General features: G+C 40.2%; 1 protein-coding gene across 4 annotated transcripts in view; it reads right to left on the bottom strand.

Annotated features, from left to right (window-relative positions):
• snx29 (sorting nexin 29) overlaps positions 1–13,821 on the bottom strand; it is a 491,480-nt gene that overhangs the window by 34,075 nt on the left and 443,584 nt on the right. For all 4 annotated transcript variants that reach the window (XM_072560128.1, XM_072560129.1, XM_072560127.1 and 1 more), the window contains one exon: positions 5,831–5,970. In XM_072560128.1, the coding sequence (XP_072416229.1) occupies positions 5,831–5,970 (140 nt within the window). The remainder of the gene's footprint in view (positions 1–5,830; positions 5,971–13,821) is intronic.

A 13,821-nucleotide genomic window follows, 5' to 3' on the forward strand; every position in this document is an offset into this window, starting at 1 on the left:
ACTTATCCACATTAAACTGCATCTGCCATGCATTTGACCACTCACCTAACTTGTCCAGGTCACCCTGTAATATCCTAACATCCTCATCACATTTCACCCTGCCACCTAGTTTAGTATCATCAGCAAATTTGCTAATGTTATTACTAATACCATCTTCTATATCATTAACACATATTGTAAAAAGCTGCGGTCTCAGTACTGATCCCTGCGGTACCCCACTAGTCACTGCCTGCCATTCTGAAATGGAGCCGTTTATCACTACTCTTTGTTTCCTATCAGCCAACCAACTTTCAATCCAAGTTATTACTTTGCCCCCATTACCATGCGCCCTAATTTTGCTCACTAACCTCCTGTGTGCGACTTTATCAAAAGCTTTCTGAAAGTCCTGGTACATTACATCCACTGGATCTCCCTTGTCCATCTTCAGAGTTACATCCTCAAAAAATTCCAGAAGATTAGTCACGCATGATTTCCCCTTCATAAATCCATGCTGACTCTGACCTATCCTGTTACTGCTATTCAGATGTGTCATAATTTCATCCTTTATAATAGACTCCAGCATCTTTCCCACCACTGAGGTCAGACTAACTGGTCTATAATTTCCTGCTTTCTCACGCCCACCTTTCTTAAAAAGTGGTACAACATTAGCCACCCTCCAATCCGCAGGAACTGACCCGAATCTATCGAACTCTGGAAAATAATCACCAATGCATCCACGATTTCTCGAGCCACCTCCTTCAGTAACCTGGGATGTAGACCTTCAGGCCCCGGGGACTTATCAACCTTCAGACCAAACAGTCTCTCCAACACCAATTCCTGGCAAATATAAATTCCCTTCAGTTCAGGTCCTTCAGCCACTGTTACCTCAGGGGAGATTGCTTGTGTCTTCCCCAGTGAACACAGATCTGAAGTACCAATTCAATTCTTCTGTCATTTCTTTGTTCCCTGTAATATATTCCCAGTAATATAATTCTAAGGCTGTGCCCACCAGTTCTAGTAGCCCGCCTGATGGAAACAATTTCCCAGCATCCACCCATTCTAAGTCGTGCATTATCTTGTAAGTTTCTATTAGATCTCCCCTCAACCTTCTAAACTCTAATGAATACAATCCCAGGATCCTCAGCCGATCATTGTATATTAGGCCTACCATTCCAGGGATCATCTGTGTGAACCTCCATTGGAGACGCTCCGGTGCCAGTATGTCCTTCCTGAGGTGCGGGGCTCAAAATTGGACACAATATTCTAAATGGGGCCTAACCAGAGCTTTATAAAGTCTCAGTAGCACATTGCTGCTTTTACATTCCAACCCTCTTGAGATAAACAGAAATCTTTCTGAATAAACAGGGTCCTTGCTTTCAAAATAAAATCATTAATGAGGAACACTCTTACAGAATATCATTGAGAAGGGTATTCAGAAAACAACCTGATATTATTAGGGGAGGCAGTGACATAGTGACAATGTCACTGAACTAGTTATCCAGAACCCCAGCTGGGGACATGGGTTTAAGCTGAAAAATGTGTTGCTGGAAAAAGCGCAGCAGGTCAGGCAGCATCCAAGGATGTGTGTGGAGGTGCAGGTGAATTTGTGATGGATATGGAAGGATCCCTTGGGGCCTTGGAGGGAAGTGAGGGGGGAGGTGTGGGCGCAAGTTTTGCATTTCTTGCGGTACCCCCCGACCGACTCCCACAGCTACCTAGATTACACCTCCTCCCACCCTGCCCCCTGTAAATCGCCATCCCATATTCCCAATTCCTTCGCCTCCACCGTATCTGCTCCCAGGAGGACCAATTCCAATACTGAACAACCCACATGGCCTCCTTCTTCAAATACTTGAGCCTACACCTCCCCCCTCACTTCCCTCCAAGGGCCCAAGGGATCCTTCCATATCCATCACAAATTCACCTGCACCTCCACACACATCATTTACTGCAACCGCTGCACCCGATGTGGCCTCCTCTACATTGGGGAGACAGGCCGCCTACTTGTGGAGCATTTCAGAGAACACCTCTGGGACACCCGCACCAACCAACCCAACCGCCTCATGGCTGAACACTTTAACCCCCCCCCCTCCCACTCTGCCAAGGACATGCAGGTCCTTGGACTCCTCCATCACCAGGCCATGGCAACATGACGCCTGGAGGAAGAGCGCCTCATCTTCCGCCTAGGAACCCTCCAACCACAAGGGATGAATGCAGATTTCTCCAGCTTTCTCATTTCCTCTCCCACCACCTTATCTCAGTCCCAACCCTCGGACTCAGCACCGCCTTCTTGATCTGCAATCTTCTTCCCGACCTCTCCGCCCCCACCCCGTCTCTGGCCTATCACCCTCACCTTAACCTCCTTCCACTTATCGCATTCCCAATGCCCCTCCCCCAAGTCCCTCCTCCCTACTTAGCCTGCTTGGCACACCCTCTTCATTCCTGAAGAAAGGCTTATGTCCGAAATGTCGATTCTCCTGCTCCTTGGATGCTGCCTGACCTGCTACGCTTTTCCAGCAACACATTTTTCAGCTCTGATCTCCAGCATCTGCAGCCCTCACTTTCTCCGACAAGGGCTTAAGTTCTACTATGGCAAATAATGTAATGTTAAATTCAATTAATACAAAAACCTGGAAGCAAAAGTGTACATCATTTGCCTCACCTGACCTATATGGAACTCTGGACAAATGTGGGTTGACTCTTAGTTGTGCTCTACACATTTAGGAATGGGCAATACATTCTGACCAAATAATCCTCATAATTGATTTTTTAAAAGCAGGAACTCTGTTTATTCAGAAAGATGAATGTTATGTTATTATTATTTCATCATAATAATCCACATGCCATGAAAGAACGAAAAGAGACCGGAGAGCTAGATGAAAGAAATTCATGTCAAATAAAGTAGAATTTCAAGAGGTCATGAGATTGAGGAGGGATGAGAGTGGGGATGGTGATGGGGAATCCACAACAACCTTGAGATGGAACAAACTCTGGGAACATTTAAGCTCCCATTCATTTTATGGAATTTGCACTGCAAGTTATAAATGTCTATTTTGCAGAAGGAACTGAAGAAAGTTAGACAAAATTTCATAAGTAATCAGTAGCTTTCAATGTGCATTACTAAAGGACCAGGATTCACTTTCTCTAACAAAGAGGATTACAAAAGGCTCCTTTGAAAAGACTGAAAATTGTGCAGTCCTGTGATTTTACACTTCTGAATCATACGAGAATCTAAAGCTCTCTCTAATAAAGGAAGAAGAAAGATACCAAATATATATTATACCTTTATATTCTCATTGAAGTCCACAAGTATGTTTTTAAAGAAGAACTTGCTTTGCAATGAAGTCAAATGTGACAACCAACTATTATGGAAAGTCACTCAAGGTAAAGACTGGTTAATTTATTTTGGTGATCTTGGCTGCTGGACAAGCACAAGAAAAGAACTCTTCCTGTCTTCTCCAAATACTGCCATGGAATCTATCTTGCCCACAGGCAGAACATCACGTTTTATTCGAAAGACAGGTAACTCCAACAATACAGCAATCTGTCAGCTCCCTGCTGAATTAAGCATTCACTTTCTCAAATGGGGCTCAATTCCATGACCTTCTGACCATAAGATAAACACAATACTAGGACTGAGCCAACCTGACACTGATGAGTCCAGACATTTCTTTTTAGCAGTGCAAATCTTGCCCGTAGCCTTTGTTATGATAAATATCACAGCTGTAAGTTTGGTTTTCACTAATAACTGCTTCCTAACACTAAACCAAACCCATTTTTTCAACTGCAGTCAGCACAATTTTTAAATAATAAGACTTTTCAGGGCTCCTCATTACATACTTCAGTGAATTGTTTTGAAGTTACTATGGTAAAGATTCTTGTCTGTACTGGAGTATAGTTTATATGATTGCACTGGTTGAACTTTTGACATATTGTAAATATAATCTTTACACAATGAAGGTAGGATATATGTATGATTTACACTAAACAACCAATACAAAGCCAAAATCAAACCAATAAGCAGCATTCTATTAAATTCGAACCCTCCAAATAACCATCCAATTTAGTTAAAACCATTCAAAGAAGTTAAATAAAATAATTTGAATAACAAAGGACTCAACTCCAGTAAATCATGCTGCACAATTACGGAATGATCAATCAATATTACTAAAAAATACTAGGTCTCAATATAAAGTGTCAATTAGTTTTGTGAACCAATAATGTATTTCAGTAACAAGAACAAAATAAAATGAGAAAAATATTTTCATAAGAGCTTGGTAGTTTAAATGATTGCAATGTAAAATACAACACATGAACCAAGCATACATGCAGATTTTTAAATATTGACAATTCACATACAGATATCCCCTGCTTTTCGAACATTTGCTTTACGTAATTTAGCTTTTACAAGAAACCCACATTAGTACCTATTTTTGCAAATCCAAAGAGAATTTTCACTTTTACAAAAACGGCAATGCTCTTTCCCATATAAATCATGCACCTTCGCTTTATGCCATTTCCAGCTTACAAAAGGTTTCCTGGGAACGCTCTACTTATGGATAGTGGGGGCTACCTGTACAATTATTATTTGTTGACATGCCAATGTAAACAAAATTATGGATGAACTGCTTCCATTGAAACAGTCAAATATTGGATTTTATAGCAGAAATGCAACTTCAGTAGGGCTAAGAGTGCAGCACTTAACCTGAAAGGTTGAGACTGTGGACATGACTTCATTGCTAAAACATAATTCCTCAACCCAGTTATTATTTATTAAAGATGATAAGGAATGCTTCAGCAGATTTATTTCCACCTTATGCTTTAGTCACCTCCTCAGCCTTGAATTTCTCTAAAGAAAATGTTTAAGCATTCATTACCATCACCAGTTTAGCACAGTTGTCAAGTATTTCAAATGTTATTTATTACTTTAAAATAACTTGTACAATTCGTTTAGCAAACTGGGACAACCGCAGGAACAGATACTACTAGGGCAAAAAAAACTTCATTTTTGAGATTTATGTACAAACATCCAAATAAATGGACATCCAAATAGGTGGGCGGCACGGTGGCACAGTGGTTAGCACTGCTGCCTCACAGCGCCAGAGACCTGGGTTCAATTCCCGCCTCAGGCGACTGACTGTGTGGAGTTTGTACATTCTCCCCGTGTCTGCGTGGGTTTCCTCCGGGTGCTCCGGTTTCCTCCCACAGTCCAAAGATGTGCAGGTCAGGTGAATTGGCCATGCTAAATTGCCCGTAGTGTTAGGTAAGGGGTAGATGTAGGGGTATGGGTGGGTTACGCTTCGGCGGGGCGGTGTGGACTTGTTTCCACACTGTAAGTAATCTAATCTAATCTAAATGAGAAGAGTCTTTGTATCCTTGCAGGTGAGAAAAATAGGAAAAGACATGTACTTTGTATAGCAGGTGAGCTCAGTTGGCTGGATGGCTGGTTTGCGATGCAGAGTTATGCCAACAGCATGGGCTCAATGCTCATTGTGACCATGAAACCCCTGCTTTCTCAACCTGGTCCTCCTCCTGAGATGTAGTGACCGTCAGGTTAAACCACCATTCTCTCGCTAATGACAGAGCAGCCCAAGGGTCCTTTGGGACTACAGTGAAATCCAAATTAGCAATGTGGCTGAACTCCTTTAATTGGTTTCATAAAACTGGCAGAAAGCTACAAATCATGTGAATAAACATTAAAGGGATAAAAATCACACCATTCCATGAATGAAATTGAAACATAGAGGGAACTGGTGAAAATGGAATATGTATTCCAAAGAAACACAGATTCATTGCATATTTTGAAAATAAGACACGTATGTGTTCTGTTAAAACAAAAATACATACTTACACACAAAATGGCAGCAGCTGCATAAGGGTCTCTTTTTTAGGATTGGATGCAAACTCTGGAAGTGTTTGTATAATTTTGTTCATTATGCTCCGTAGATACTCCTGGAGTTGTTTTCGACGTTCCTCCACAAACTTTGCATCCTTAAAAACATGTGAAAACAAAAATAATATTACTCATTTGGAAATACACAACTAGAGCATCACATCTCTATCATTTGGAGCCCATTTGCAAAACAATCACCACTCTCCTCTCAGAGTATAAAGTTCATTTCCCTTTACTTCAGTATTTCTTGTAAATTGCCCTGAAGAGAATATGAAAATCTTCAACAAAAAATATGTTTTTCAGCAATCCATAAATAATATTGCATATAGGCCTGACTTTATTTCAATACAGCAACAAAATGGGCCCAGAATTAGGCTTATACAGCCAATGATCATTTTCAGTATGCTACATCTCAGCAGCACAGACCAGCAACTATTAAGTGTACTTTCTTCCCCACTGTATTAACTAGTGTTCTTGGGAATACCTACTACATGTCCACGACAGTACCGAAAGTGACAATAATTTTTTACATTTTCCTCTGTTTATTATTTATTTTTCCATATATACTTTGTTCTCAAAAAGCTCTATTGGTAATTTTTGAATGCTGGTGAAATCAATTAAGAAATAATTTGATTTAAGATTGAAATACAGAAATTCACAAAGAGAAAAGGCAGATGCTGCCTCCCTGTAGCAAATGTAAAGGTGCAATATCAGAAATAAAATAACTGCTTAAACTGAACTCTCCTGAAAAATGGGATTTTTACTGTGCAAGGCTCCAACGTTTCTACTAATTGTTTAAAAATTTGGACAAAGACTGATTTTAATTCTACATCAAAGAGATGTGAGTGGATTAAAATTGAACCGATAAATATTTGGTATAATATTCCACTTTAGAAGTTACACAAATATATTCAACACTATTTTACACATTGTGTTCTCCAGTAATATACCATCTGCACACCTGTTAATTCATAGCTGTTTTTGCAATTAATGAATGTCATAATTTAAACATGTGAAGTAACCAACTTTGATCTGACATGAATAAATTGCATACTAAAATGATTATGTTTGCATCCTTGAATTACAAAAAAAGTTGATAGATTGTTTGTGTGTGTGTGTATGCAATGAGCTTGTGTGTATTAGTGCAAATCATAGTGATCTGCAGCACAGAAAAAAGCCCGTCAGCTCATTTTGTTCTTGCCAGTTAAAAACAACCAGCAAACCGTTCTCCTCCCATTTTCCAGCCCTCGGCCCAAGTGTAGGGATGTGTATCTGTGTGGGTTTGTCTGTTCATATTCATGTGCATTTGCAGGTGTGTGCACACACATGCTGACGTCCATATATGTGTACACTCTTTTGTTCTTGCCAAAGGTGTCCCTCAGCTCCTTGATCAAAGCATTGTAAAAACATTAATGGAAGAGAAGTAATGGAGTTCTCCTGACATTCTGGCCAACATGAATCCCTCAGCTAAAACCAAAAACAAATTAGGTGGTAATTTAATCATTGGGGTTTGAGGAATATGACTGCATGAACACTTGTTAGCATGTTTGCCTGCATCATAGATGCCATCCATTTTTGTGACAGTTGGAACACTTTGACAGCATGAAATGTGCTATACAATAGCCATCATGTACAGATGTCGGCATTAGACGCGGGTGGACAAAGTCAGAAGTCACATGACACCAGGTTATAATCCAGCAGATCTATTTAATATCACAACCTTTCAGAGTGCCCCTCCTTTATCAGGTTTACCTTGCCATCCCAGTCCAACACCGCACCTGCACATCAGGCCTTTCTCAGGTGACACAGGAGTAGTGCTCTGAAAGCTTGTGATTTTAAACAAACCTGTTGGACTATAACCTGGTGTCATGTGACTTTTGACTTTGTGGCATATAATGCAGGCACCTTTTTTTAAGGGAAAAACTGTTACCATCAAGTTTAGCATCCATTATGTTAGAGGAGTCACAAAGGTTTGTCTGCTTACATTAATCTTTGTTTTTGTCTGTTTGTTTTCGTTCAGATAAGCAGTTAAGACAAATGGGTTTTGTAGCAAGATGATAAATGGATTAGGAGTAATGGTTATTTACACTGCAGAAGTCTGTGATCTTCAGAGTCAGTACAATTGGCAGCTTTATTTATTCTTTCAAGCTTGATTTCCTCTGTTGCTGTTTGAACTTCAAAGGATTTGTCTTACATCATTAACCCAGCTGACCAGGTTTCTACTTAACTCATCAATAAGTCAGTTGAGAACTGATGTGTTTGACAAAACGTCATTTAAAATTCTTGTAAGGGATGCTTAGGCCAGGTCCAATTTCATGTTGAATTTTAGTGCAATCATAGAGGAATGTTTTGTTGCTATTGCTTACTTGCTTGAGAACCATGTTACTTTGTAAGAAGGTGGAAGGCACTTGGCTCAACATGTCTGCACTCTACAATTTCCCCTTGACTATTGCCTTCTATTTACCCATTTTCTTCCGAAAAGGTGCAACAATCTCAGTTCTAATTACTTTTTGTGAACAATCTTTTCATTTTAAATAACTTTTTTTGAGTAATATGCCACCTGGTGAAGGAACGGTGTTCCGAAAGCTAGTGCTTCCAAATAAACCTATTGGACTATAACCTGGTGTTGTGTGATTTTTAACTTTGTTGAGTAATTTCTCCCCATATTTTTAATGACGACCAACTGTCACCAACAGAAAGATTTCTCTCATACACACCATCAAATCCATAACTGTTTTAAATAGCCTCTGTTAAATCTCTCTTAGCCTTCACTATTTTACTAAAAGTAGTTTCAGTCTCCTTTTGTAGCCATAAGTTTCTCCACTCGAATATCATTCAAGTTGCACATTCTATGTGGCTTTCTCTAGTGGGGCTGACAATACTATACCTGCTGCCTTTTATAAATGTATTAACTTTTATTCATACACTATGGATGAAATTGAATGCAGATTCCCAGAGTGGGCAAGGTGAAGGGTGCAAATGGATATTAATAGAGGAGACCATACAACCCATTCCCACTGGCAGCAAAACATAGCCACATTCAGCACTGGGAATGCGCCTGGAGGAAGAACGCCTCATCTTCCACCTCGGAACACTTCAACCCCAGGGCATCAATGTGGACTTCAACAGTTTCCTCATTTCCCCTTCCCCCACCTCACCCTAGTTCTAAGCTTCCAGCTCAGCACTGTCCCCATGACTTGTCTGGACTTGTCCTACCTGCCTATCTCCTTTTCCACCTATCCACTCCACCCTCTCTTCCTTGACCTATCACCTTCATCCCCTCCCCCACTCACCCACTCTATGCTACTTTCTCCCCACCCCCACCCTCCTCTAGCTTATCTCTCCACGTTTCAGGCTCACTGCCTTTATTCCAGATGAAGGGCTTTTGCCCGAAACGTCGATTTCGAAGCTACCTGGATGCTGCCTGAACTGCTGTGCTCTTCCAGCACCACTAATCCAGAAACTGGGAATGGGCTGAGAGGGGGAACCCACTTACTGGTTATATCGAAACATAGAAAAAGGAATTGGAGTGGGCCATTTGTCTCTTCAAGTCTGCTCCACCATTGTGTGATCATGGCTGAACACCCAATTCATCATTGCTAGCACCTGATGAAGAAGTAACGCTCTGAAAGCTAACGTTTTCAAACAAACCCATTGGTCTATAACCTGGTGTTGTTTGATTTTTGACCTTGTCCATCACCGCAACTCTATATCATTTCTTGCAAACATTCAATGTTTTGGCCTCAACCACTTTATTTGGCAGAGAATTCCACAGACTCCCCACTCTTTGGGTGAAGAAACATCTCATCTCAGTCCTACATAAACCACCCATGTATCCTAAGATACATGGTTCTAGACTTCCTGGTCATTGGGAACATCTTGCCCACATTTTCCCTGTTACAATTTTATAAGTTTCTAAGGGACTCCCCACCCCCCACCAAAGTCTTCCAAATACCAATGAAGAAAGTCCTAACCGATCCAGCCCCTCTTCATACATCAGTCCCGCCATCCCAGGAATCAGTCTGGTAAATTTTCATTGCACTCCTTCAATAGCCAGAACGTCCTTCCTTAGATAAAGAAACCAAAACTGCACATAGAGGTTAATTGCCTTCATTGCTGAGTCACCTGAAGGTAAATATAGCTGACCCTACAGGGATTTAACAGTAGCTGAGAGATTCTTCGAAACTCATGTGCATCTCTCGTGCGTTCTGAAGGCAGGGTGATGGGGGTTTGTTCTTTCAAAGGTACTGAGCATCTGATCAAGAACCTGGCAGCAGACAGGGAGATATCCACCAATAGCTACTTGTGTCCTCAACTTGGAAACCCCACCTCATAGCTCTGATAACCTTAAGCCATCTAGGTTTTCCTGGGATCTAGTGAGGATCCCTGGTGAAGTTCTCGTAGAGTATTACTGGCAACAGTCATGACTCCCAGTGGCACTGACTGCCCAGCAGGTCTCAGGGGTGAGGCTTTCATTGCACTGCCTCTTCGGGAGGCATGTCCCTTGGCGAGATGACACAGATTTGTCACTGGAGGACTAAACCCCATCAACTACAGTGCCCCATCACAAAACACTAAATAGTATTGGACATTATGGCTTGATATACCTCCATTCTTTAAACTCTTAAAGAATAATACATTATTATACCATCATCTTACAGTTCATCCACCTCCTGCAGTATCTTTCCATTGAATGTGTACTGCAGGTCCTCTTCGGTCCAACCCGTCCATGCCGACCAGATATCCCAACCCAATCTAGTCCCACCTGCCAGCACCCAGCCCATATCCCTCCAAATCCTTCCTATTCATATACCCATCCAAATGCCTCTTAAATGTTGCAATTGTACCAGCCTCCACCACTTCCTCTAGCAGTTCATTCTATACACGTACCACCCTCTGTGAGATACTGAATCATACAATAAATTGCGTCTGCTGTTTTCCAATTCCATTAAGTTATCCATATCCATCTGATACACTGCAATAGTCAATGTTTCCCATCTATGCATTTATATCTTAAGCTAAGGTCTGAAGAAATATTTGCTAGACTGCTTTTCAAAGTCTAACAGATCATGAGGGCTTTTGATATATTCAGCACATTGTCACATTTCATTCAATTACAGAAATGCTACATCACCGGTTTTTGTGCATTTAAAGTCAAACACTTTTTTTCTGAGGCATCTTATTTATGGAAGTGATCTTTGATGTTGAGCATAACAAAAATATCCAACTAAAAGCCCAAGGTCATAACATAAGTGTAGGAAAAACAAAATGTGAAGTTTTCTCAGCTTTCTTCCAGCAACATACCTTAAACCTAGCTTTATAAAAGTAGTCTTACTATGAAGTATTTCATTTGCGCGGATGATTTAGGTGACAAATTAGGGCTATTCATTTCTGTGGAATTAAACCTATTAGGCACTTGCTTGTGACTGCCTGAAATTATTTCACACATAGCTCTTATAAACAACAGATATAAAGAAAAACTTCCATTTCATTAATTAGATTAGATTAGATTAGATTACTTACAGTGTGGAAACAGGCCCTTCGGCCCAACAAGTCCACACCGCCCCGCCGAAGCGCAACCCAACCATACCCCTACATTTACCCCTTACCTAACACTACGGGCAATTTAGCATGGTCAATTCACCTGACCCTGCACATCTTTGGACTGTGGGAGGAAACCGGAGCACCCGGAGGAAACCCACGCAGACACGGGGAGAACGTGCAAACTCCACACAGTCAGTCGCCTGAGTCGGGAATTGAACCCAGGTCTCTGGCGCTGTGAGGCAGCAGTGCTAACCACTGTGCCACCATGCTGCCCTGAAATAGATTTGAACCCACTTTGTCCAATTGTTCCCTGGCTCTTGCATATGAAATGTAACAATTTTTAATATTTATATAACCAAAAATAAATTACAATTCATAGATTAGCCATTGCCTGAGAAATGGTTTTTCTTATAAATATTGTAGTAATTGATGTTTTCATGGTGAATATTTAACATAACATGCAGATATAACCCACACGTTTTTGGAACAAATTATAAATGTTGTATAGACATAATGTCATCATGACTGAGTACACAGCAGGTTTCTCTCTCACTTCACATCTAAGTATAAATCCACAAATACAAAATAGCACAAAATTCATAATTAGCATCGCTGAGTTCAGTACATGTTTTACACGTGCTACACATCATTTATAAAATTTCAGATCATAATCTTTTCTTAATTTGCAATATACAGAAAAAAATTATACTTTTCTGGTATTATATCCTGTGCCTTTGATGAAAGAAATCATAAGTGCAGCTTAAAATTGTAAATGGTTTGGAAATGACATGTTAATTATCACACCAATGCCATAGATCCATCTAGAAATTGAAAATCATTAAGGTATTATTGGAGGCTTCTAGGCATTCCATCAAAAAAAAAGTTAATTAAGCTAACTTAAGATGAGATCTCCTAAAACAAATTAGAAGGTTAACATTTTCATTATTACCAACAAAGACAAGACATCTTGACAGCTGGCAAACTATAAGCAAGGAGGTCTTTATTCATACTATGTAAAAGACCTACCAAGTTAGCCATGACTCCATATTCTTTGACTAATTAACAATTTGATTTTATATACATATCTTTCAGTTGTCATATTTGAACAAGCTACTCCAATTCCTACAGAAATATTTTGTAATTAGGTATAACCACCTCTAATTATTATGTTCTGAGAATGATGATACTCTACATGTTTCCAACCAACAAACAATGCATTCACATTTGCAGACACTATTAGAACACAGAGACATCTGTACCGAATACCGGAAAGTTATTGAATTGAAATGCTATTTCAGAAACAACAGTTAATAGGCAGAAATTCCAATATAAATATATATGAGTTTTAGTAAGGGCCCTACCTCTGACCCAGGAGGGCTGGTTCAAGTCCCACCTCCACCAGAAGTGAGTAATAATATCAAAGAACAGGTTGCTTAAAATAAACGTACGCATTTTAGGGAGAGCAACGTTTGAGAGTAAGCTCTCTACCATGGCCATATTATCTGAATTTTACTGGCAAGCACTATGACAATAGGTACAACATTTGGAACTGAAATTCCTTTTTCTGAAGCTTCATGTTAGACCTTTGCTTCACCACAAGCATGCAGCACTAGAAGGACACTACAGACCCAATACCCAGCTAAGACCTGGGAGGCCTCGGATTATCTTAATGAAGTCAGAAGCCACACGACACCAGGTTATGGTCTAACAGGTTTATTTGAAATCACAAGCTTTTGGAGTGCTTGCTTGTGGGAGAACAATGGTATGTCTAACTGCCAGACAGGAAATAACAGACAGTCCCACTGGAGTGCGGGGGCACAATGAGGAGGAGGACGTGGTGACAGAGAACGTAACAACTAAAGCTAAAAGAAAGGGAAGGAATGGGAGTGGGTTCACAATTTGAAGGTGTTGAACTAAATATTAAATCCATAAGGTTGTTGAACATTGGACACAACATCGTTCTGCCATTCTCACATTCCGATCACTTAATCTGAACTATCAACATCATTTCTCCCCCAGCACCCTACCCTGCTACCCCGACTATTTCATAAATGCTGTCCCCTCCACATTCCACGTAGCTCTGATGAACGGTCATCTAGATTCGAAACGTTAGCTTGTTCTCTCTCCGTGGATGTTGCTTGACCTGCAGTAATCTCCAGCATTTTTTGTTTCCAGGACAGATTCCAGCATCTACAATAATTTGCTCCTACCCTATTGTTGCATTAGAAAAAAACTTATAGTAAAAACAAAGATACCTTGAATTTTTTTAAAGTTTTCTGAATTAGTTAACACCTAATTATGTCTGTTTACATTTATTTCAATATTAAAAAACAGTGTTATGCTACAGCTCTATATAATGTTAAAGTGATTAATTTAAATTAATAATTCTAAACAGAAATACACTG

Source organism: Chiloscyllium punctatum, chromosome 40, assembly GCF_047496795.1.
Source record: "Chiloscyllium punctatum isolate Juve2018m chromosome 40, sChiPun1.3, whole genome shotgun sequence".
In the NCBI taxonomy this organism is placed as follows: domain Eukaryota; kingdom Metazoa; phylum Chordata; class Chondrichthyes; order Orectolobiformes; family Hemiscylliidae; genus Chiloscyllium; species Chiloscyllium punctatum.